Source organism: Adiantum capillus-veneris, chromosome 28 (assembly GCF_014529385.1).
Source record: "Adiantum capillus-veneris isolate H3 chromosome 28, ASM1452938v2, whole genome shotgun sequence".
Lineage (NCBI taxonomy): Eukaryota > Viridiplantae > Streptophyta > Polypodiopsida > Polypodiales > Pteridaceae > Adiantum > Adiantum capillus-veneris.
Genome location: NC_140958.1, coordinates 77,740,595 through 77,765,544, shown reverse-complemented (window position 1 = coordinate 77,765,544; position 24,950 = coordinate 77,740,595). Strand labels below are relative to the sequence as shown.

At 43.8% G+C, this 24,950-nt stretch overlaps 1 protein-coding gene across 1 annotated transcript; it reads left to right on the top strand.

The window, feature by feature from the left end:
- The first annotated feature begins 1,086 nt into the window (after positions 1 to 1,086).
- LOC147420724 (mechanosensitive ion channel protein 2, chloroplastic-like) lies at positions 1,087 to 24,726 on the top strand. The gene is made up of 18 exons (XM_086504575.1): positions 1,087 to 1,224; positions 1,466 to 1,508; positions 1,619 to 1,692; positions 1,766 to 1,825; positions 2,402 to 2,481; positions 2,559 to 2,573; positions 3,416 to 3,545; positions 3,610 to 3,716; positions 3,794 to 3,907; positions 4,115 to 4,175; positions 4,267 to 4,416; positions 22,585 to 22,695; positions 22,777 to 22,944; positions 23,021 to 23,134; positions 23,285 to 23,341; positions 23,411 to 23,735; positions 23,826 to 24,407; positions 24,495 to 24,726. Exons 1-18 carry the CDS (start codon positions 1,087 to 1,089, stop codon positions 24,674 to 24,676), a joined length of 2,511 nt encoding a protein of 836 aa, XP_086360701.1. The 3' UTR covers positions 24,677 to 24,726.
- The last annotated feature ends 224 nt before the right edge of the window (positions 24,727 to 24,950 follow it).

Sequence of the window (24,950 nt, the reverse complement as noted above, 5' to 3'; positions counted from 1 at the left end):
GTATTAGACATGCTTGGATTAATTGAGACTATAGAAATAAATTACTTTAATGTGATCCCCATTCATCTTCAGTTGACACAACAATTGCTGCTTTTCTATCTCCTACCTGTGCACACATGCAAAACTGCTAACCCTCTATTTGACATCACCCAATGTTTCTACATCCGCACTTGCATTATAAACATCAAATACATTATTAACATATATAATTTCAATGTTGTGTCTCTCTTTTCAACCCAAATTATGTTTGTTCTATAGTAAAACGTCCATTGCCTAATAAATTTCAAGGTTCTCTAGATTCTCTCTTGCCTTGTTATGTTCTCAATTCATCGACGTTCTTTTTCGTGCTCAAATGGTCGTCAAATCATGTCAGTGACTTCTACTCACTCTACCCCTCCTCTCCTTCTCATGTAGCTAATGCAAAGCACTCTAGTTTGGTGTATTCTTATACGTGGGCTACTCTATAATAACTAATACCACTAAAACTACAAATCCTTGGGGGACTTGGCTCTAACAACACGAACCAAATGGAAATAGAATAGGAGACTCTTTTTTTGTGTGTGCAAAACTCACATCTGTGAGTGATATTAAATTAGAAATATCAAAAAAATACATTACATGCTCTGCTCACAATCCAAGCCAGAGCAGTCACATGTCCATAAGGCCAAAAACCACCAAACTCAAGATCCGATACATCAACTATTAGGGGGAGCCACCCACTAACTAAAGATACAGGAAAGTAAACTTGGCTATTGTAGAGAGCCACCCCACCAAAGCTAGAAAACCAAGAAAACTCTAGGAGACTCTTACTAAATAGGAGACCCTTTCACTAAGTACTAAAGGCACCAAGAAACTTTTACTTCTTTTGCCTCTCTCTAAGGCATATTTAGAGCGCTTTCGAACACATAGGCAATAACCGATGTAGGCAATCTCAACCTATTCCCCAACATTCCTTGGAGACATTTATCTTCGTCTAATGAAGTCCATCAAGAAGATGAAAGAAAGTAGAGAGAGAAGGGCAAAGTTTTATCAATTTTGCCAATTTTGGCGGAGTTGAGTTTCAATAGGCAACGTTTCCACTACGAGATGAAATCTACCCATGCTAGCAAAACTCTGCCTGAGCTAGCGTGCAAAACATATCTTAGCAGCCAACATGCGACGATGCTTGGGGCCGAGATAGGAATGGATCGAACCAACTTCCAAGCCTCAAAACTCTCACAGCGTGTGAACATAATTTTTTTTAATGGTATGGAAATGCACGTGACTTTATTTTGGACAGCATATGCTTTTTGGATGCTTTGGAAGGGAAATGTATAAAGTGCGATGTCCGTTACGCGATCAGTACAACACCCAGCGACTCGACGCTTGAGCAGATCGTGCCAGAGAAGGCGACTCTTGCCATATCTTCTTCTCTATAGACTATATAGCCCACAGTAAATAAGCGTGAAGAACCTGAACGATTTAGGTCAGATCAAAGTCGCCCAAGACATCGTTTTTGGTTTCTGAAGGTTCAAACTCAGAGCTTGTACTTTTGGGTTCTTCAAAAATCTTGGCTTACCTTGTTACGATCCTGCCCTTTTCAAGAAAAAATCTCATGCACAAGCTTTCACTGTCCCAGAGAGAATGTGCTCCTTGCAGCTTGTTCGGCTTGGAAGCAACACCGTTTCCGAAAGCACAGTTTCTGTACACAAGGTACCAATCGGCATGACTCCATTCTATGTATTGTATATAATACTGCAATGTCTCACCTAGGCAGTTCCAACAGGTACAGTGTTCTCGGTTGCAGAGTTGTACCATATCTTCAGGCGAACATTGTGGTTTCTTGGTATGTGATACCCTGCTCATCTTGTCAATGAAATTTAAACTGAGAAAATTGAAAAGTCCATGCATGACTCTTATAAGTTGCGGGCAAACGGCAACACAATTTCTGAATGATTAGTTTGCGTCATGCTTATGTCAGAGAGTGGAGTAAATGGGTGTAGTTTGTCAAAGCAAATTTTTGCAATCAGGACATTGCCATTAGGTCCATAGTGATGGTGGAAAGAAGAGATAGTTAAAGGAGTCAATATAGAAGATGCCCAATAAAACAAGTTTTGACAAACATTTTGAAGTGTATACAGATGTAAGGAAAACTGAAAATTGTCTTTCTTAATTTACGGAATATTCTAAAGTTACAGTCAAGGCTTGAAAATAGGCTGATTGTTTTGGACCTTGGTAGGCAAATGACAAGTTTGTGCTTGTCGGGTTATCCAGAGTACTGTCATGTACGTGGTCGTGGGTTTCATGAAACTTTGAGTAAAATTATAAGCAATATTCTTTTGGGACAAGGACAGTCCACATAGTTGTATTGCTGTAGCAGTAGTTGGCCATAATGCATTCCATTGCATATATTGCTTTGCAGAGAAGAGATTCATTGCTGCAAAGTGACTGGTCCATTGATTTGTGGAAGCAGTTGCACGGAGGTGCATATGCGAATGCCCAGTTTCGACGATCTTCACATCAGATCTTTACATCAAGTTTATCTCCAGAGATAAATGCAGCTCTTACACATTTTGCAGCAGCCCCTCTTTAAGGTAAAAATAGTTGCTGAACATATTATTTTTATTGTGTGAATAAGATTGAAATGTTTGTGTTTGGAGGTACGTGGCTTTGTCCAGCTTTTGTAGGGTTTCTTACTCTTGATTTTATGCACCTTCTAAAGGAGCCTCAGTGCATTAGCAGTAGCTGAAGGGGGTGGGGGAGGGAGGAATGAAAGAGCCACGGTCATTGCAATGGAATCCAGGCGTGGAGTCCTTATGTCAAGCTCTTAGTAGTTTGGTGACAAGTGTTTCTTAGTAAACTATGCTCATTCCTCATGTTCGAATTTTGGGTTTGTTGTCAAGTTAGAACAATTCAAGGCCTTTCATAAAATTCGTTTATGACTATGTGAAGTGGCAAGATAAAATAATTGGTAAACTGTATACGCTGATTCCTTCACTCTTTAGGATTGGGAATCATGACTCTTATCTTGGAACATAGCCTTTGCATCAAACGCATGTACATTAGCAGAAGTCTGCACGCGTGCGGCGAGGAATGGGATGCATGACAAGAAGGTGTAGAAGTAGGAATCCACCACATTCGAACCCAGCTGCAGCCACACTTTCAGTAAAGTCAAAGTTGTGTTTTTGAACTTGACCAGAAAACTGCATTTTGACACAATCATTTCACATCTGACATCTGGAGCTCTCAAATCAAATGTGGGTCAGTCTTCTTTGGTCATTGTATTGAATCAATAAGCCTTGGAGTTTCAAGTTGTCTGCAGGTGTAGGCCCCTTTCCCCTGTTAGCTTTTACCTGCTTTCCATGAGAAGACTCAATGTTTGATACGTACCAAGTGCATATTGAGGTTTTCTTACAGTAGAGCTATTTGACTGCAGGTTCAAGGTAGTGAAGGTGCTCACACAGAGCCAACTTTTTCTCCGATGTACTCCTCCTGTAGGCCTTATAATATTTGGATTGTGGGGCTTGCTACCTTCTGCCCGATTTATATGCCGACATCTTTTCCAGGTCTTGAAGAATGCATATGTGAACTTAGATTCTCTTATATACAGCATCCTTAAAGCCGTTTTAGACATGGCAGAGGGATGATCGTCAATGGCTGGAAAGTCAGGCACGGAACATTTTGACTTCCTATTTGCGACCTTTGTTGCTATGGAGTGGTGTTATTTTAGTCTGCAGGTGAATACATGTTATCCTCGCACAGCAATTTTTAGATAATTTTTGTTCTGGATCTCAGGTGATCTTTATTATTTCAGGGCCCTTGACCCGCTTGTTTTAGCTACGGAAGCTAGTCAGGCCATCAAACAGAGAATTTTGAACTTTGTGCGTTCATTGTCAACTGTCCTGGCATTTGCTTATTGTGCCTCTAGGCAAGTTTAACCTCCACCCCCCCCCCACCCCCCCCCCCCCCCCCCCCCCCCCCCCCCCTCCAAAAAAAAATAAACACACACACACACACACACACACACACACACCTTCCCCCCTTTTTCCTCATTAAAAAAAAAAAAAGGTGGTGCATGCTTGTTGAAGCAGTTATTTTGCAATTTAATAATATCGTTTATTGAATGTATTACCAGTTTGAGCCAGCAGCTTCAAAAGGTTATGCAAGATAAGCAAGGTGCACAAGACACCCGCAGTGTGGGTATAGAATTATTTTTTTAACAGACCGTGCAGTTTGTAAACAGTAATATGTTGATGGTGCTATGTTTGATGTGTGTTTTCTTGTCAGGTTGGTGCTGAGTTTGTCGGAAACACTGTTTACACAGCCGTATGGATTGCTGCACTTTGCCTGTTTATGGAGCTTTTGGGATTCTCTACCCAGAAATGGTTGACTGCCGGTGGACTTGGAACTGTGCTGCTTACACTGGCAGGAAGAGAGGTAAACATCAAAAGTCTTCTTCGTAGCTCTCAAACTGAATGTCTGCAAACGGCCTTTATGATCATCCAACAGACAACCACTCTCATAAAAGACGTCTGGAAAAAAATGAAACCTTTCGCTGCTGAGGGTAAACCTTAAAACGTTCCTAGGATCATCCCATAAATGCGCATATACATGAGAGGTGTTCTTAAGTTTTTTGTTGGCGAAGAATTTGCGGTCCTCGCTCTCGAGCAATGATGTTATGTATCCTTCTGTGCATTTGTCTTCTTGTGAATCGTTTGGGGGCTGTGGACGCCTAGAGTGACTAAGCTGAACTGCTCAATTATGTAATATGCCTTCTTCTTTTGATCTCCTAACCACCTGAGCCCCCTCATGACAGCCATCAGACGAACAGCTTGACCATAGCCAGCACCCTGCCCAGCATCCTCTAGCTAAGGACGTGCGAGGATGTAGGCGAGCACTTGTAAGACTGGACGTCCCATACCACCCGGCGTGAGTCCCTTGTGATGGATCTCTTGCTGGACTAGCTTTGCTAGTGGTGATCGTCTTTGCAAATGAGAGGTCTGGCGGCTGGCCTCCTTTTGGGAATTATCTGCCATTTCAACTCTTAATATTTACCTAGACGTTAATACCCATCTTAGACTAGATCTCCTTTATGATGTGGAAATAACATACTTAAATAATAAATTGGGAAACTAAGCTTTTAAAGCTGAAGTAGATTCGCAAATAGCGAATTTCTCAAGTTAAACCTCTCACTTGATCAAGCAACTGCCTTAGCAATGAGAGGTGTGGCCTCCTTTTGGGACTGACCTGCCACGCTTGCCATTTGAACTCTCAATATCTACCTAGACGTTTATACCCTTCTTAGACTAGATCTCCCTTATGACGTGGACATAACATACCAAAATAATAAATAGAGAAACTAAGCTTTTAGAGCTGAAGTAGATCCCCAAATAGCAAATTTCTCAAGTTAAACATTCTACTTGATCAAGTACCTGCATTAGGCACCATGGCAAGAATACGGGTGCATTGATCCAAAAGTGAAATTGCCGCAAGCTCGTGAGGAGGTCAAATTGGAGGATATCTTCCCTATCGTTTTCCTCAATAGCCATAACACTATGAGCTTCACTTAATTTTGTTTTAAGGCAGCTGACATGAAAGATTGGATGCTCATTGACATTCGGAGAAAGAGCTTATCTACAAGCAAGAAAGCCTATCCTTTTTGTGATGTACAAAGGACTACAGAACCTTGTCGAAAGCTTACATTGCTTCATGTTTTTGTCGATAGGCCTAACAATATGAGCTTTCGTAATTTTGTTTTAAGGCTACTGACATGAAAGATTGGCCCATTGACATCCGAAGGCAAAAGAGCCTCTCTCTTTTGCCATGAAGAAAGGAATACAAAACCTTAGTGAAGTGTTAGGTGCAGCGGAATGATTGTTTGCGCTTTGCTCAAGATGAGTGCTCCGAACTGTGCTCAAGGTTCCTTTTGTTCTTATGAAAGGTAGAGCCTGCCGTTCTTAATGAGAGAATGCTATGATCACAAACAAAGTGAATGGACACTGTGCGTGCAAGTGTATGAGATCGAGAGATAGAGAGAGAAGAGAGATACGACACCAGAGACATTGTAAAACCCTCCTCCGAAGGCCCCACTCTCTATGGCGAGAGCGGTCTACTTATGATTGCACAAATCTCCACAATGCTTGGACTTGCCGACAATGTCAACGACGATGAGTACGACCACGAGACGGGCTGAAAACTGAAATCGCTAAGGGCTGAAATCTACAAATCTTTATCTGCTGAATTCGGACTCTATGTCAATGACGATGTTGATGGCGACGGCGACGCGCTGAAAACGTAGATGCTGAAATCTGCGTTTTCCGGTTGAAATTGTAAACCTTGCGGAAATTGACCGTGCGGCGAGGAATTGCTTCGAGAAGGTGAGATCTACGAGGTTCGGGACTTGATTTGCTGTGTCTAAAGGCTGGAAAATGAAAACATTGGGGTTTCTTGAGGTTCCGTCGCGGAGAATCTGCAAAATGCTAGGGTGTGATGCAGATGCAAAAACGCTAGGGCTGAAAATCTGCTACTGTCGCCGGTTGTCCTGCAAATGCAAAACGCTAGGCTGATCTGCTATGTCGTGATGGCGCCGGGGCTGATCTGCTGTGCACCAAAACGCCAGGGCTGATCCGATTCAAAAACGCTAGCTTTGTGCTTGTGAAGCAAAAACGCTAGGGCTTGGGGTTCTGCTGAGAAGTTGCCTGTTGAGCGAGTGCTCCTGCTTCCTCTTCTGCCAGAAAGTGCTAGCTCTGGTTTGCTTATTTACAAACTTAGCAAAATTGCCCTACCTACTTTCCAACAAAAGTCACTTAAAATTAATAAGTGAAAAATGTCAAAAATAGGGAAAATAGGCTAAATGCACTGGAAAATTCCCCTGAAGGATTCTGATGGATTTTGATGGGAATGCTTATGATCATGCTGTGTGCAACCAGAGGATATGCATCTACACTAAGTGTCTGGGCATGCACGGTCTGCGAACAGACTCACAAAAGTGCCAGATCACTTCTAAATCTAGACTGATATCACTTCTAAATCTAGACTGATTGGATTGATTGAACCCTTGTCGTGATGTAGCTTGTCCATGGACACATAGGGTTGGATGTGTCACGTGACATGAAGGCTTACATTACTTTCATGTTTGCAAAGTCTAGGAGTCTTGGGAATCTTCAGGTAAAGGGAATGTCCAGCGACGAGTGAGAATTTTTTTGATTGATGAAAGTAGTAGTCTCGATACACTATCCGGGGGTTTAAGTATTTTTTGGATGTCATACAAGAAATCACAAGCTTAGGTATCTTGGACTTTCTCTAAGCCTAAGATAAGTGGTTATCAAGGCTCAAATTCGTACATCAAGGTGAATGGTTTGAATCAACTATTAGAATAGAGGCATACCTTTACTAATTAGATGTTGATGAGAGACATAATGATATTTGCAAGTGTTCGATCCATCCTTTTTGGTTGTCCATTAAACTCAAGATGATCGGATGGTGACATACTCATTTTTGTTTGAAGATGAGCAAATACATCGTGCCAAAATCACCCAAGGGACTTGATATCTCAATCATTGACCTTAGAATCTGGCAAGCTGCAACTTATTAAGCTAGCTGACAAACAATCCAACCATATGGTGGCTTTGTGCCTTTATTCATTGGTGTCAAATTTACCATTTTTGTGAGTCTTGTCATGTCATGGTAAAGGCTGCATGTGCCTTGCCCCAGGACCGGACGTCTAGTGTTTGGCCGTCCGTTGTGATAGGCTTGGACACCCAAGCGAGAAATCAATAGCAACACACAAAGAAAAACATCAAAGTTACTGAACTTTAGTACAAAATTCCAAGGGACCTCTACTCCCGGACTCTGCGTCTAGATGCTCTCCAGAGTGAGGCTCTTTTATTCTTATAAGGAATGCCCCAAAAGCAGTCAATCCCAAAAGCGTATCTCCCAAAAGCTGCCATCGTGAATCGCGGAAATCCATACAGCCTGCCATGTGGCACAACTAGCGTAAAACGCGGAATTTCCGTACAGCTTGCTACGTCAGCCAGTCAGTGTAATTTTTGGGCCTGTAGTATAGCCTGCCACGTCAGCAGCTCCACGCGATTCTTCTTTTCTTTATTTAAGTGTCCCCTAGGCCCCATCAAACATGACCCTATATGTTGGGAACAACTTATACTTTGTCGTTTCCATTTCTCGGATGCCATGCCATCATTTTGTGACATAACCCCCTCTTGAAATCGCCCTCGATACGCTTGCAAGATCAAACATAAGCCATAAACCAGTTCATTAGACACTAACTCTAAGCACTGACGCACTAGACTGCACAAATCAAGCACTTGCACAAAGACGACAGTCACTGAACATCCACATCACATATAAATCAAATCACATAAAGTCCATCGAGATCTCGGACCACTCGGCAACGTGTTTAGCAATCGCATCTAGATCTCTATCCGATCTCACCGATGTCGGATTGACTAATTCTTATTGCTATCATATCTATCTTGTTAAAGTGTAGGCATCTCAAGTGAACTGCCCAATGTGATCCCATTATTTAGTTTGTCAAAGTCTTGGGTAGGGCAATTTACTAGGCTTGCTATATAAGCAACCCCTTGCCTCCATTGTATACACATTCAGTTATTCATTGCCAAGGTTGATTGGTTCAGGAGACTCTCTCTCTCTCTCTCTCTCCCCTTGGTCTCTACGCTTCCGCATCGTCGACTTTGACATGGTATGAGAGCAACTCAATGATCCTTGAAGGTCTTGGCCTCTGCTGGCGTTCTAAAACGCTGGCCGTTTGCGAGTGCTTCAAGCCTGCGCCGGTCTCCCCCACAGTGCTCTTGCGAGCGTTTTGAAACGCTCTGCCGTCAGCTTTCGTGTCCCCTCTCCCGCGTCTTGATAAGTACGGCAGCTTGGACAGTTCTCCTCTCCCCTGCGTTTTGAGACGTTGCGCCTAACAGCACTGTGCCTCTCCTGTCCCCAGCGTATCTGTCACGTGCACATCTAACCCTATGTGTACGTGGACAAGCTACTTCATGACATGGGTTTAGTTCAGTTAGATTAGGAAGTGATCTAGCACTTTTGTGAGTGTGTTCGTAGACCGTGCATGTCCAGACACTTAGAATAGATGCATATCCTCTGGTTGCACACAGCATGATCATCAGATTTCCATTAGAACCCATCGGGAGTATTTTTATAGTGCATAGACCTCACTTATTATTTTTGACATTTTTCACTTCTTATTTTTAAGTGACTTTTGTTGGGAACTAAGTAGGGCAATTCCGGTAGTGTAAGGTGTAGTGGAATGAATGTTGTATTTTCTCAAGATTAGTGATCTTTATTGCTCAAGGTTCCTTTTAGTTCTTTATGGAAAGAGAGAGCTTTCCGTCATGTAGAGTGTTGTGGTCACGAACAAAGTGAGTGGATATTGTGCGTGCAAATGAATGAGAGTGAGAGCAGGAGAGAGAAGAGATACGACACCGAGAGGTTGTAAAACCCTCCTCCGAAGGCCCCACTCTCGTCGGTGAGAGTCCGACGAGAGTGGTCTATTCTTTGATTGCACAAAGGTGTACAATGCGTATGCAATGGACTGATGCAATGGGACTATGCCGATGACGACGACGGAGATGACGACGACGATGGCTGAAATCTGAGATCTTCTAATCGCTGAATTTGGGGACTGTTTCGGTGGCTGAAAATGACTGTTTTGGCTGCATTTTCTTGGCTGAAAAATGAGGTTTCTTAGGGCTGAAAACTGATGGTCTTCACGGGCTGAATCTGCTACACTTTAGGTGAATAATGCCGGTCTTAATTTGCTGCTGAAATCCAAAAACGCAAGGGGCTGAAATTGGTCCTTTTGTCGCCGGGGTTCTGCAAATGCAAAGAACGCTAGGCTGATCTGCTGTGTTGTGATGACGCCGGGGCTGATCTGCTCTGCACAAATCGCCAAGGCTGATCTGATGCAAAAACGCTAGGTCTTCTATGGAGAAAACGCCAGAGTGGTTGGTCTTGCTGAGAAGTTGCATGTTGAGCAAGGTGCTCCTGCTGCCTCTTCTGCCAGAAAGTGCTAACTTGGGTTTGCTTATATATTAACTTAACAAAATTGCCCTACTTACTTTTGTTGGAAAGTCACTTAAAAATAATAAGTGAAAATCCCAATAAATAGGAAAATAGGCTAAATGCACTGGAAAATTCCCCTAACTGATGTGAATGGATTTTGATGGGAATTCCGATGATCATGCTGTGTGCAACCGGAGGATATGCATCTATGCTAAGTGACTGGGCATGCACGGTCTACGAATAGACTCACAAAAGTGCCAGATCACTGCTATTCTAAATTGATGGGACTGACTGAACCCTGTTGTGGTGTAGCTTGTCCACGGACACATAGGGTTGGGATGTGTCACGTGACATCCCCTCCTTTTCAAAGTGAGGTACTGGTACCGAACTGTATGGCGTCGAGGGAGATCGCCAACAACATCCGGAATCCTGGAAGGGACTCTTCACCGGCCCACTCTGATGTGTGGGTCGTGCAGTACTCGAACTTCATAAAGGTCTGCAACGCTTGCTTCTTTGGGCCACGCCGAAAGCGACACAAAGTCTTCTGTGGCTCCTTCCTTGCTTCAACTTTGTCTAGAGTCCTGCTTCTTTCGTCTTCAAGAATCTCCATGGCTGAAAATTCCTAAAACCATCTCCAACACAAAACCATGAACATACCCATTCCATGTAAATCTTGTCTTCTCTAAAGACTGTGCATGCAATGTAGATGAACATAGAGACGGAGTGACAACCCGTTCATCAAACACATGCAAACAATGCGTTTGAATCTTTTCTGTTTGATCGAAATCAATCAACTGTGGCAAATCACAATGGAAATGCCCATGCTTGGTGCTCATACTCTCATGTGCTCTGTCAACAACTGTGTCATGCCAAGGAAGAGACATGGAATGTGACTTCTTGACATACAAACTTTTCAACTTTTCATGCACAATCCATGAGAGAAACGTGCTTAATATGCAATATGTCATGCCTAGGAAAAGGGATCACATAACGATACTGACTAAAATACAGGAAACCTTCACGAATGAAATACTTGAACAATGCGTGCGTATCAATCATGCGAACATATAATACTTCCTGTGATGGTTCCTTGGACCAAGGCTCGAGAGCCAAGATCGGTTCTTCGGGATCTAGCAAATCTTCTGGTGGGAGATTTGTGGACCTCGACTTGAAAGCCAAGATCGGATCTTCGTGATTGATCGAATCTACAACGAGGTTAGCTTCGCTAGGAAAAGCATCAACTAACATATCATCCTTGTGAACAATTACATCTTCTTCATGCAACTCATCATGCTTGTGAGAAATCACATCTTGATCATGCAAATCATCATGCTCGTGAGAAATCACATCTTGATCATGCAAATCATCATGCTTGTCATTGTCATCCAAATGGTTATGCAATTCATTGGCATCCAAATCATCATGCTTATCATTGTCATTCAAATCATTATGCAAATCATTATCATTCAATTCATCATGCTTCTCATCATGCAATTCGTGTGTGTCATGCTATGGAGAAGAAGAGATTGAGAGAGTCTCCTTTTTCCGATTCTGTAGCATCTGTGCCTGAGCTTGAGAAAAGAGTCGCAATAACTCTTGCATTTGTGCTTTGTTCTCGCGATAAAATTCTGCTTCTATGGCTGCCCTTCTTTCTTGGTACTTACGCTCGATGGCTGCCATATCTTCTTCGTAGGCTTTTCTGTGTGCTTCTCTTTCTTGTTCCAACTCCTCCATAGGAGTTAGTGCAATCTTTGTCGTAGATGGTGAAGGGGGAGGGTCGGAAAAAACTCCTGGTGTGGAAAATTCTTCTTCGCCTCTCTCATGCTCATCACCTCCAAGCGAAGTATCCATTCCGCTTCGAGTGACGACCATTCTGAAGTCGTGGGTTCTTGTGGGTTCTTGGGGGTCTTGGGTTCTTAAGTCCACGAGGAACTTGGGTTCTTGGGGGTCTTGGGTTCTTAAGTTCACGAGGAACTTGGGTTCTTGAGGTTTTCTTTCGTGTTGAGAAGGATCTTCTCTTCACCCGAGTTCTACCCTTTTCTGCGGGCGCACCCCTTGGCGGCCTTGCGCTCACACCAAGGTTGCTTTTTCCCACCTCACGTCGATTGGCCGGCCGCTAAGTGCACAGTCCGCTTTCAATGAGTGAAAAGAGACACAAGGGGAGGCTGGACAAGCCCTTCTTTCTTGGGATTCCTGTCACTCTTCAACAAAACACGATTAGAAATTGCCACGTCCAAGTAAACTTGGGTTCATGCGATCACAACAAGATTTTTTTTTTTTGGTGGTTCCTGTGGTTCTTCCCTTGAGTAATGCAGAACACTTCCAAAGCTCTGATACCAATGTAAGGTGCAGCGGAATGAATGTTGTATTTTCTCAAGATTAGTGATCTTTATTGCTCAAGGTTCCTTTTAGTTCTTTATGGAAAGAGAGAGCTTTCCGTCTTGTAGTGAGTTGTGGTCACGAACAAAGTGAGTGGATATTGTGCGTGCAAATGAATGAGAGTGAGAGCAGGAGAGAGAAGAGATACGACACCGAGAGGTTGTAAAACCCTCCTCCGAAGGCCCCACTCTCGTCGGCGAGAGTCCGACGAGAGTGGTCTATTCTTTGATTGCACAAAGGTGTACAATGCGTATGCAATGGACTGATGCAATGGGACTATGCCGATGACGACGACGGAGATGACGACGACGATGGCTGAAATCTGAGATCTTCTAATCGCTGAATTTGGGGACTGTTTCGGTGGCTGAAAATGACTGTTTTGGCTGCATTTTCTTGGCTGAAAAATGAGGTTTCTTAGGGCTGAAAACTGATGGTCTTTACGGGCTGAATCTGCTACACTTTAGGTGAATAATGCCGGTCTTAATTTGCTGCTGAAATCCAAAAACGCAAGGGGCTGAAATTGGTCCTTTTGTCGCCGGGGTTCTGCAAATGCAAAGAACGCTAGGCTGATCTGCTGTGTTGTGATGACGCCGGGGCTGATCTGCTCTGCACAAATCGCCAAGGCTGATCTGATGCAAAAACGCTAGGTCTTCTATGGAGAAAACGCCAGAGTGGTTGGTCTTGCTGAGAAGTTGCATGTTGAGCAAGGTGCTCCTGCTGCCTCTTCTGCCAGAAAGTGCTAACTTGGGTTTGCTTATATATTAACTTAGCAAAATTGCCCTACCTACTTTTGTTGGAAAGTCACTTAAAAATAATAAGTGAAAATCCCAATAAATAGGAAAATAGGCTAAATGCACTGGAAAATTCCCCTAACTGATGCGAATGGATTCTGATGGGAATTCCGATGATCATGTTGTGTGCAACCGGAGGATATGCATCTATGCTAAGTGATTGGGCATGCACGGTCTACGAATAGACTCACGAAAGTGCCAGATCACTGCTATTCTAAACTGATCGGACTGACTGAACCCTGCTGTGGTGTAGCTTGTCCACGGACACATAGGGTTGGGATGTGTCACGTGACAGGTAGCCAAGTATAAAAGAAAACCTAGCGCTAGCACTTTCTGGCAGAAGAGGCAGCAGGAACTTCGGTTCAACAGGAAACTTCTCAGCAGGACCCCCAGCAGGCCTAGCATTTTCGCATCTGCAAGAAGGCCTAGCATTTTGCACCCAGATCAGCCAGCGTTTTTGCATTTGCAGCAGCCTGGCGACAGCAGAGGACAGATCAGCCTTAGCGTTAGTAGTTTGCGCCAGCAGATTCACAACGTTTCCACAATAGAGCCCAAATCAGCCCTAGCGTTTTTGCATCAGCCTGGCACCTCAGCGTTTTGCAGATCGTCGCGACATGATCAACAAGTAGACCAACATTTTCAGTTTTCAGCATCAAGACTCCGTACCACAAGTCCCAAACCTCGCAGATCTCACCTTCCCGCAACAGATCCTCGTCGCACGGTCAGATCCCACAAAGTTTGCAGTTTCAGCCCGTAACACGCAGATTTCAGCATCTGCATTTTCAGTGCATCGTTGTCGCATCGTCGTCATCGACATAGAGTCAATTCAGCAGATACAGATTTGCAGATTTCAGCCCTTAGCATTCTCAGATTTCAGCCTGTCTCGTGGTCGTCCTCATTGTCGTCGACATCGTCGGCAAGTCTAAGCATTGTAGAGATTTGTGCAATCATAAGTAGACCACTCTCGCCATAGAGAGAGGGGCCCTTGGAGGAGGGTTTGACAACTTGTCTGGTGTCGTATTCTTCTCTCTCTATCTCTCAGTCTCAACACCTTCATTCACAGTGTTCACCACTTTGTTTGTGTCCATTGCACTCTCTCACTAAAGGAACGGAGCACAATTCGGAGCACTCATCTTGAGCAAAGCTAAACATTCACTTCCGCTGCACCTTATAGTATCAAATCGCTACCGTAAGAAGCGCCTTGCCCTCTTGCGACCCTCTGCCGGATTTACTCCTCGTGCGAGCGTTTCAAAACGCCAAGTCTATAAGCACCCCGAACCACTTGGTGGCAGCGCTTAAAACGCTAGTGGCCCGTTTGCTTTGAAGAGCAGCTTTGGCCCGGGAGAGAGGGTGTGGAGCGAATTGGAGAGCGGTCGGACGAAGCGGCTTGGCAGAGGCGAGGAAATTGGGGATTTTTTTCGGCTTGGTTTGTGCGGCCAACTTTGGAGTGCGAGAAGGTTCCCGGAGTTCCAGATCTTGCAACTTCACCATGGCTCCGCCTTGCTCAAGCGCCATCGATAAATTGAACGGAAATAACTACGCTCATTGGAATTTGATTATGCGACTCTGGTTCTCACGGAAAGGTTTATGGATGTTGTCGACGGCTCGGAGCCTCGTCCCACAAGGGATTCCCACAACAGGTACACCTGCCTTCAAGATGACAAATATCTCAAATCGTGTCAATTAGGATGCGGCTAATGCAAAGGCAATGTCGGCCATTGCGGAATCTCTTACAAAGGACCTTTCTCCAGCTATTCAGACCTTGAAGACTGCCAACAAAATGTGGTCCAAGCTCGTAGGTATGTTTGATCGGTATTCTACGATGCGAGCAGTCACCCTTCTTGGACAGTTGTTTGCCATCCACTTTCCCCGAGAGTTCCTCTTTCCCCGAGGAAGTTCCATGCAATCATTCCTTATGAAGACTAAAGTTATTCATGGTCAACTATCAGCTATGAAGAGTGCACTAACGAGTACCCAGTTAGCTACTTTGGTTCTCACGAAGTTGCCTCAAGATTATGAAATAGTGGCTAGGACACTACGGCTAAAAGTCACGAAGGAAAAACTGGAATTTGATGATCTCAGCTCTTTTCTCATTGAGGAGGAAGCGGTGTTGGTAACTCGGGGCAAAATTCAGATTTCTGAGATAGTGGAAGCACATGAAGCACTTGCTGCTTCGGATTCAGAAAGAGGACAAAGTACCTTTGTTACAAATGTGGAAATCGAGGTCATTTGGCCAAGGATTGCAAATCCCAAAGGCAAAGACAAAGATTCTACAAAGGACAAAGGTAAAAGCAAGCAACAGAAAGAAAGTAGTGATAGTGACTCAGGAAAGGACAACAAGGAGGCTGTTGGTGTGGTGATGACTACACTGGCACGGACTCTCGCCCTCTAGTCACATGAAAACCAGTGTCACCACTAGCTTCAGCCAGAGAGAGGCTTGTGAGTGGCAGAGAGGGGCAACCACATGCTCCCTATAATAATTTGGACCCTTGTGTTGGAGTTCAAGTTATTGGTGTTTGGATCTGTAGGTCGGAGTTCAATGCACATGCATCTGGTAGGGAATCAATCAGACGTCTAAAACACTATGGATGAGTGCACCAATCCATTGTTGTTGGTCAGATTATGGACAGGATTGTTCCAACAGTTCATTATCTTGGAGTTCTACATTTTGGACGTGATGTGTTCACAGTTCATGAATGGGGATTATTGGACGTATCTACAGTTCAAAGTTTCTACAAAGGCAACCGATGCTCAAGATGGCATTACTTTCAGGTACAAAGTTGAGGAGAGCAACATCGAGGTGTATCCAGTATCCCGGCCGGTGCTGGGGTGTCCATGGTAGCTTCTTCATTGACTTGGTCTCACTATTGATGCCCACTATGAGCTGCAAAGAGGGTGTTAAAGTTTAGGCATCTCAAGTGAATTGCCCAATGTGATCCCATTATTTAGTTTGACTTTTAGGTATATATTTTACTTATTTGTCAAAGTCTTGGGTAGGGCAATTTACTAGGCTTGCTATATAAGCAACCCCTTGCCTCGTCCAGACACTTAAGAGTAGATGCATATCCTCTGGTTGCACACAGCATGACCATCAGATTACAATTAGAACCCTTCAGGAGCATTTTACACTGCATAGATCTATTTTTCCCATTTTAGCCATTTTTCACTTATTATTATATATTAGTGACTTTTGTTGGGAAACTGGGTAGGGCAATTTTGACAAGCATGTATATAAGAAACCCTAGCACTTTCTGGCAAAAGAGGCCGTAGAGTTCTAGCAACTGGCAGTGCACCTTCTCAGCAAGAACTGGCAGGAGACTCAGCGTTTTCAGCCACAAGACAACCTGGTGTTTTGGTTCTTCCTAGATCAGCCAGCGTTTTCCTGATTCCAGCCCTAGCGTTAGCAGTTTGCAAAATCAGCCCTAGCGATAGCAGATTCCAGAATTCAGGCTTAGCGTTTTTGCAGTTTGCAAATAGGACCAGCGTTTTGCACACAGATCCCCTGGCGTTTTTGGTTGCAAATCAACCTCGGCGATTTGTAGATTCTCGGCGTCAGAACACCCCTTGCATCAGCATTTTGCATTTGCACCAGTCAGATTCTGTACCGCAAGTCCCAAACCTCGCAGATCTCACCTTCCCGCAGCAGATCGTCACCGCACGGTTAGATCAGCCAAGGTTTGCAGATTCAGCCCGGAAAACGCAGATTTCAGCATCTGCGTTTTCAGCGCATCGTCGTCGCATCGTCGTCATCGCCGTCATCATCGACATAGAGTCAGAATTCAGCAGATAAAAATTTGCAGATTTCAGCCATTAGCGTTTTCAGATTTCAGCCCGTCTCGTCGTCGTCCTCATCATCGTCGACATCGTCGGCAAGTCCATTGCATTGTAGAGATTTGTGCAATCAATAGTAGACCGTTTCAAAAATCTTATCGTGGGTCTAGGGAATTCTTTGATCTACTAGTTGATTCCCTTTTCCTTTCTTTCCTTGTGCCTTGGGACGTGTGGGTAGCTTCGCTAGCTTCCCCTGTCCATTGGCACGTTAGTCTCAATCATCGGAACCCTAAGAGGCACTATCATCTGATCCCCTTATTTTGGAATCCTCTGATGAACTTGTATCTGGTTCTTTTAGTTCGTCAGAACCTTCAGATGTGGTACCATCTGATTTTTCTAGAATCGTGTGATGATTTGTCATCCAGTTCCCTTGATTCATTCTCTTCAATCTGGCAGACTCTTGCCTTGTTGAGGTGGGTACTATCTTGTTTGTAAGATAAGTGAACGAGCCAGCATGCATTTCAAATCGTTGCTTAGCATGTCCCGTAAGTCTTTGAATGGAGTCAGAGTTCTGGTTTAGACAATAGTCGCGAATCTCTTTTGGGAAACTACAACAAACCGCTCAATCTGGTCTCTCTGGTAAATAAGTATCCCAAAACCTTTGAGAGTAGTCATCCAATGTATCTTTCTTAGCCATGGCCCATTCTCAATTACCTCAAATGGTGTCTTCCTCGTCGAAGAATGAACTGTGTTGTAGGCAAACTCCACAAGGGAAAATACTTTCCCATTGAGTCTTATCCGAAATATAAGACTTCAATGAATCCAAAACCACTGAATTGGCTATCTCAAGTTGCCCACCTATCTACGGATGGAACGAGGACGAGAACTGCAACCGCGTGCCAATGTTCTTGAGAGGGACATAGCCATCCCCGTGTCGGCGATGACACATCCATACCTAATTAGTCGTCCTGATGATGCAGTGTATGCAAATAGCGCCGAGGAGGCTAGTACAGTGAGGGTTTCACAGATTTTGTTAGTGTTCAGTCGTCTCATGTACAACCTACTAGTGTTGAAACTTGAGGCCCGACCTAGCAGCAACAGTGGGAGCATTTGCAGTAGGGATTGTCACTCTGTAACAAACTTGGGCACCCTAAGTTTAGATTCTGTCTCGCGACACGAGAGAGAATCACTCAGAATACTTCACAACTTTAAAATCACAGTTTGATTTGGTCGACACGGCCCGACGTAGTTCTGTGCCTAGAGAGATTGGCCCCAAAGGCTGGCGCCCCTTTCGGTATTTCTTTTATATTAATGTTTTGAGCAAAGTACAACTCCGGCAGGGTCCTCTGCTCTCAGACTCTGCGTCCAGATGCTCTGAGAAGTGAGGACCTTAGGGCTCTTTTATTCTTACAAGGGATGCCAAAAGTAGATCCCCAAAAGCATAAACTCAAAAGCTTCTTACTCGAAAGCATTGGGCCCAAAAGCTTCTAGGAATTAAAGCATTCAAGCCCCAAAAACATCTCAACGCAAATTCAGGAGATCCGTACGGCTGTGTCAGCGTGAAAAGCGAAAATCCGTATAGATGTCTGTACGCCTGCCATGTCAGCATGTTAGCGCTTTTTGCGGCGGGTTTTTTGGGATTTTCGTACGAGCCTGCCACGGTCAGTCCGAGCAGAGTGCGTACATCTAACCCTATGTGCATGTGGACAAGCTGTTTCTACTTCTAGGGTTTAGGTAGCCTAGGAAGTGTTCTGGCACCCTTGGGAGCGTGTACGCGGGCCGTGCATGTCCAGGCACTTAAGAGTAGCTGCATACGTTCTGATTGCACAACCCATAGTGTTGCTAAATTGGCTTTATCTGACAGAAAAATAATTTTAAATGAATTATTGGATTTGTAAGTGAGAGGGTTTTCTAGCTTGAAGCACCAAGGAAAAATAATTCTAAATGAATTATTGGAATTTTAAGTGAGGGTTTTTCTCACTGGAGACATCAGAGTACAAAGTATTCCTAGTGCATCATTCAAAGTGATGATGGGAACACTGTGAACGGGAATATCTGTAAGTCCACCAGGAACGGGTACTTCTGATGCGTCACATTGGATGGGTGACAGGGAGCATCGGGAAGAAGTATCTGACCATCCGGGAACGGACATCTCTGATGCGTCATAGGATGGGTGACATAGAGTATCGTGAAGGAGATTGTACCGTAAGTTCGGTAGGAAAGGACTAGGTGATGGGTATTCTTGATGTGTCACAAGGTGGGTGACGGGTGCATCGGAAAGGGGATATCCATAGTCGAGAGGAAATTTCAAACTGTGTTGGAATTGTGCACAAGGAAAAGCAAGCACTTGAATGAAGATGGGTTCAGAGGAAACTTTGAGGAAAAACAGATGCTTTCTAAGGAAGCGAAATTGCTTTTCGGGAAAGCATCTGCTTTCCCTGTGAGGAAGTCTATGTCTGCATTGCAACTGTGTATCTGATTGCATCCAGGGATGCCTGGGAAGTGTTGTGAAAGCATTGTTTTTAACTTATAAGGTTTTATTGAGTTTTCAGACCATTTTTAAAGGTGACCGGCCGAAAGTCGACATGTCTGCAAGGAAAACGCAAGTACACCACAAAAAGCTCTTAAGTCTCGCAAAGTAGAAGCAAAGGGTCGAAAGAGATCTGAAAGCCACGTCCTAAGAAGCACCAAAGCCGATGCGAGGATAGACGAAGTGATTGGACTTAAATTAAGGAACCAAGATGTTGCTGATTGAACAAGGTTTCCTGGCTGTCCTAATGGTTAGTAGCACGAGCAAGACATCATGGTAGAGCAATTTTAAAGTGGATGGATGCGTGGAACCGGAACGGGCTGAAAATTAGCAAACATGAAGGCCCAAGGGATCCGATAGATGACATCGAGGCCACGCTGGAGAGAAGCCGGAGAGTGGGGCCGAGTGTTGAGGAGGGGTAGACTCGATAGAGGTAGTTTGGAAGGGGTAGATAAAACGCTGCAGGCAATACATAAAAGTAAAAATGCGGAGCTAGCGGTTGAATAACCGCAAGAACTTAAGGGAAGTTGCGCTTATTTTTAAAAATGCTGATTACGGTGGCATGCATTGCTTGCGTGCAAAGAGAGAAAATGCCAAGGGTAAATTTTTTTTGTGAGAGCTAACTTGGGCATGCTTTGCAAGGGCATGAAAAAGAAGGTAGTTATCTTCATTGAGTGTGAGATGACCTAGGATGGACTCACTTATGCCAATGAGCATTCAAAGGACAAGGCAGAGTTGCAATGGTATCTCAGCTGTGATGGCTTCGACTTTTAAGATGTTGAGATTCATATTCCGCTTTCTCATGAGGCAAGCACTAATGGACCTTGATGTGCCATTGCGTTTTTGTGCCCCCCATGTCCTCCCTAGTTAGGCTTTAGCCTTTTTTTGCATCTTCATCATTTGGAGCCCTTGAGGCATGCCTTTATTTGCTTGTATCCATCATCACGCCATCGATGTTTTATTTACATATTTTACTATTTTTGAGTCATGTTTTTTTTTCTATTTTGATTCAAAGTGTTGTTAGCTCTATGTGACACACATGTAGTCAAAAAATTAGAAAATTGGCTTTTATTTTTGCTGTTCCGTGCAGTGACACCATCTAACTTTTGTTGTCCCGACCCCGACCTCGACCTCGACCTCGACCTTGTTCTCCATCCTTGTGCCCCTTCCCATGTTTCCATCAGAAAAATGAACATTGGGGGAAAACACTGACGTAGGCTGATAGCAAAGCGATCAAGCCAGGAGGGGCACGCTTGCCTAAGAGGCAACCCTCTTGTATGGAGGAGAGACTTAGAGAGCCACTGATATGTAATGATTAATCCCTTGGTTCAAACAAAGCACGGACAAATGATTGGTAGTCGAACACATGTGCTTGGGCTCCCATAGCTGCAGTGTTGTCTACAGGCGACCCTCTTGTATGGGGGAGAGACTTCGAGAGCCACTGATATGTAAACCCTTGGTTCAAACAAAGCACGGACATATGATTGGTAGTCGAACACATGCTGCTAGTGTTGTCCAGCGTTCAGGGGAGGACTCATTTTTTGTAGCTTGCTCCAGGATGTACAGAGTGGCTTTATGAGGGGAGGCTTGATATGCGGTAGGACATTTAGGCAGTGCTCTCAGCACATTGGCATGTTCCTTCTGAGCTTTAGACCCCTTGAATGGGTAGGGGTTTTCGCATAGTTTGGAGGCGTTGATTGTGGTCATGACATGAACAGATGAGGGAGAATGTTTTTGTTTGAGGGTCAAGAGGAGGGGTGGCTCTCTCGTGTACACTGCAAACCTTTCCCAAACACTGCTGTACAGTGCAAGTCTTGGTCTTAGAGTGCATCTTTCAAAGGATTAGGGTTCTTGCAGGGCTAGAGCATCAGTGAATTTTAGATCCGGCTTCTGAGGAGGCAGTCAGAGGAGTTTTGAGGTTGTGGGGTTTTGACACATGACCTCCAGGACTGTCAAGGCTAGAGGTTTGAGGACTTTGACGCCGGACCTCTAGTACAGCTGCAGTGGGACCCTCACGAGTGGTTGTAGAGAGACGGCATTGCCACCCCCACCATTGTGGGGTCCCTTTCTGCACGACTTGGCCGTCAGATATTGATGTCTAGGCAGGAGATCACTCTAGTGGCCGAGCATTCGTGATGACCGGCCATTACTGAGGATTTTCTAGCTGATTTTTGGTCACGAGTCTGGGCTAGATGCTAAGCTTGTAGCAGTTTGGTTAGCCCATAGTGGACACCCCTCAATTTGCATTGGATGTGGCCCTAGGCGTCAGGTGGAGTCTCAACATCATTGCTGACCTGTCTCAAGATTTGCCTTGAGATTTTTCGGGTGATGGCTTCTATCCTCTAGACATGGTCTTCACTTCGGGATTGCAGCCTTGATCAGTAGCTAACTGAGAACATGGGATTATCCATGCAAAACCATCAGGATCGATTTATAACCATATGCTTTATACTTCCATTAACTTGTCTTCTGTATGACCATTTGGCTCATCTATAGGAGTAGAAACCTGTAGGGCAACACATTTGCCACTTTCATGAGTCATGCAGGGTAGTTGTATGGTGTAGTCAAAGTCTTGTAATCATGCAGGAGAATTCTTATGGTAGCTACATAAGCACACAAGTGCGAATAGCAACTTGAATAGCTCATTCACGAGCACCAATGCGTTAAAAAAATAGCACATATGCCTCTTTTGGGGACCATTTTAGGGGATAATGTTCCTTATAATTTTGTTTTTTTTCCCATTTTTGAGATGCTTGTATGGATGTAATTCTTATGTATGGTCTTTCACCTCTTCTTACCTCATGCCCCTGACAAACTGAAGTTCACTGAATCTGTTATACAATTAGTGAAGGCATATCAGCGAAGGGGTTTTATAGATGAATTGTGAAGGTTTAAGTAAGCCCATATCTTTTCCAGGTGAAACAACTCAATATCTTGACGAGTTAGAATGTTATATCTAGCCTTCATCGTCCTTTGTTCTGGCTATTAATTTTCTGAAATACAAGAATGACTCTATTACGGGCATCAAACAAGTGTGCTTTCTTTCTGAAAAAGTAAAAGCTGAAGGGTTACTTTTGATGGTTGCAGATATTTACGAACTTTCTTTCAAGCATAATGATCCATGCAACAAGGCCTTTTATAGTGAATGAATGGATACAGACAAAGATTGAGGGTTATGAAGTATCGGGAACTGTTGAGGTATGTTAGTTTTCCACATGATTTTAATCCTCTATTTTTCAATGTTTAGAAGCTGACATGTTGTGTGACTGATTATGTCAGCATGTTGGATGGTGGTCGCCAACAATTGTGAGGGGAGATGACCGTGAAGCAGTACATATTCCAAATCACAAATTTACTGTCAGTGTAGTGCGGAATTTAAGTCAGAAATCCCACTGGCGCATCAAGACATACTTGGGGATAAGCCATCTGGATTCTAGTAAAATTACGGTTAGTTGTGAGATGATGAGTAATAAAGACATCATTCTAGCATGAACATCCTGCAATTAACTTTTTTTGTGATCAGAGTATTGTAGCAGACATGCGGAAGGTAATTTCAAAGCATCCACAAGTTGAGCAAAGAAGATTGCATAGACGTGTCTTTTTGGAGAGTATAGATCCAGAGAATCAGTTTTTAATGGTATTGCTCTTACGGTTGAGTCTCAGTCTGCTTTACAACTTCTCAAAGAGTCCAGTATCTTTTTGGTTTTATTGCCAAGCTTCACGTTTCGAAGATTCGCATGTGAGACATAAAATCACTAATTGGTTATGCTTTGTCTTTTCATATCAGGTTCTTATTTCATGTTTTGTAAAGACTTCTCATTTTGAAGAGTATCTGCGTGTGAAGGTGAGCTGCTTTTAGTTTATTCTTTATGATGGCACTAAAGTTACCAACTTACCATGGTGATTATTACAGGAGACCATCTTACTGGATCTGCTTAAGGTTATTAGCCACCATCATGCCCGCCTAGCTACCCCTATTCGTACAATGCAGCGGTTATCGGATGATTCCGAATCACGGAGTTCTCCATTTCGAGATATAAGTCGTTCTTCAGAGTCCTACAAGAGACCTTACCTGTTGATAGAAGCTACTGCCGTTGCAGCCGGACATGATGCAGATCAGTCCCCTAGCACAACCACGCAGGCGAAAGCTGACAGCCCCTTGATCGACTCTTCACTGACTGGATCTGAAAACGTGGCGCGAGCTTCAAAGGCTGAGAAACCTAAAGATGGAAGCCTGGGTATGGAGACTACGTCACAATCAAAGCTGCACTTGGAGGGACTTGACTCTATGGGTTTGAATTCTAATGACATCACTTTACTGGGTGCAGCCTTTGAAAAACCCCCTGCTAACATTCGATACTCTGGACCCCTCCACGATGTTTCTGATGCTGAGAAGCCAGAAGAAACAGGGAAGAAATCTAAGGTTGAAGATGCGAGTGCAAAAGTCATTGATGCGACAGGAGGAACGGCTAATCTAGTTGAGGATGAAAAGACGGGAGTCGAACATCGTGCTGGTGAAAGTGCTACCTTGCTAAAGAAGGGGGAGAGAGGTGCAACAGAAAGGCAAACTTCACAAGCACAAGCTAAAATAGAAATGGAACTTCCTACAGATATAAAACAAGCATTCAGCAGCTCAAATGCAACACAAGCAGCGTGCTTGCCATCGTGTAAACAACAGGGAGACCAAACATCATCCCCAACAGGCAAACATCAGCTGAAGGAAAACCTTGTTTTGGGTGTAGCTTTGGATGGACCAAAACGAACACTTGCCCTCGAAAATGAGGTTCTTTTTGCTAATGACAAGAATGAACAAAAAGAGTTGGTTGCATCTCGCAACAGTAATCCTGGCAATGCTGGCAAGGAGAGAAAGGAAGGAAGAGAAGGATCCCAGTCTGCGAGTCCAGAGAGAGGTGATGATTGTATGATCTAGTAGTGTCAATAAAGTTGTTGAATGTTCTAATTGGTGAAGCTGAGGTTTTGAGACTTCCTTCCCTTAGGATATTGGATTGTTCGAGTAAACGAGCACTCCCAAGTCACAATCACTTGTACATGTCTTCATACACGCATGCCACAGGTCCTGGTGCATCAGGAATTGATTAATTGTAATCTTGTTACACCCAATTTTGTACATAAGAGAATAGTGATTGTTGTAAATCCAACAAAATTAGGATTACATTAATTAAACACATTGACAATTTCCTTCATTTTTAGAAAAGTAAATTAAGTGCACTTCAAACGGCCATTGAAGAAAACAGTCTGCTTCGGCATGGTTGAGGTTGTAAATTAGAGAAAGCGAAGGTGATAATTTTTGACCTTGGTGTGCTAGATGCAGGTTTGCTCTTAGGCATGTTATGGTATGCAATGGATGAGTCTTGATTTTTTAAGGTCTCTTGAGCATTGAGCTTACATGCATTAAAACTTCTCTTTCCTTCTCTCTTATGTTATAGTATGCA

Excerpts from the sequence above, each read along its gene's own strand:
- LOC147420724 (XM_086504575.1), top strand. The coding sequence starts at position 1,087 with ATGAAATCTACCCATGCTAGCAAAACTCTGCCTGAGCTAGCGTGCAAA. Across the intron at positions 1,509-1,618 it reads ATCGTTTTTGGTTTCTGAAG|AGAGAATGTGCTCCTTGCAG; the intron begins GTTCAAACTCAG and ends TCACTGTCCCAG. Across the intron at positions 1,826-2,401 it reads GCGAACATTGTGGTTTCTTG|AGAAGAGATTCATTGCTGCA; the intron begins GTATGTGATACC and ends ATTGCTTTGCAG.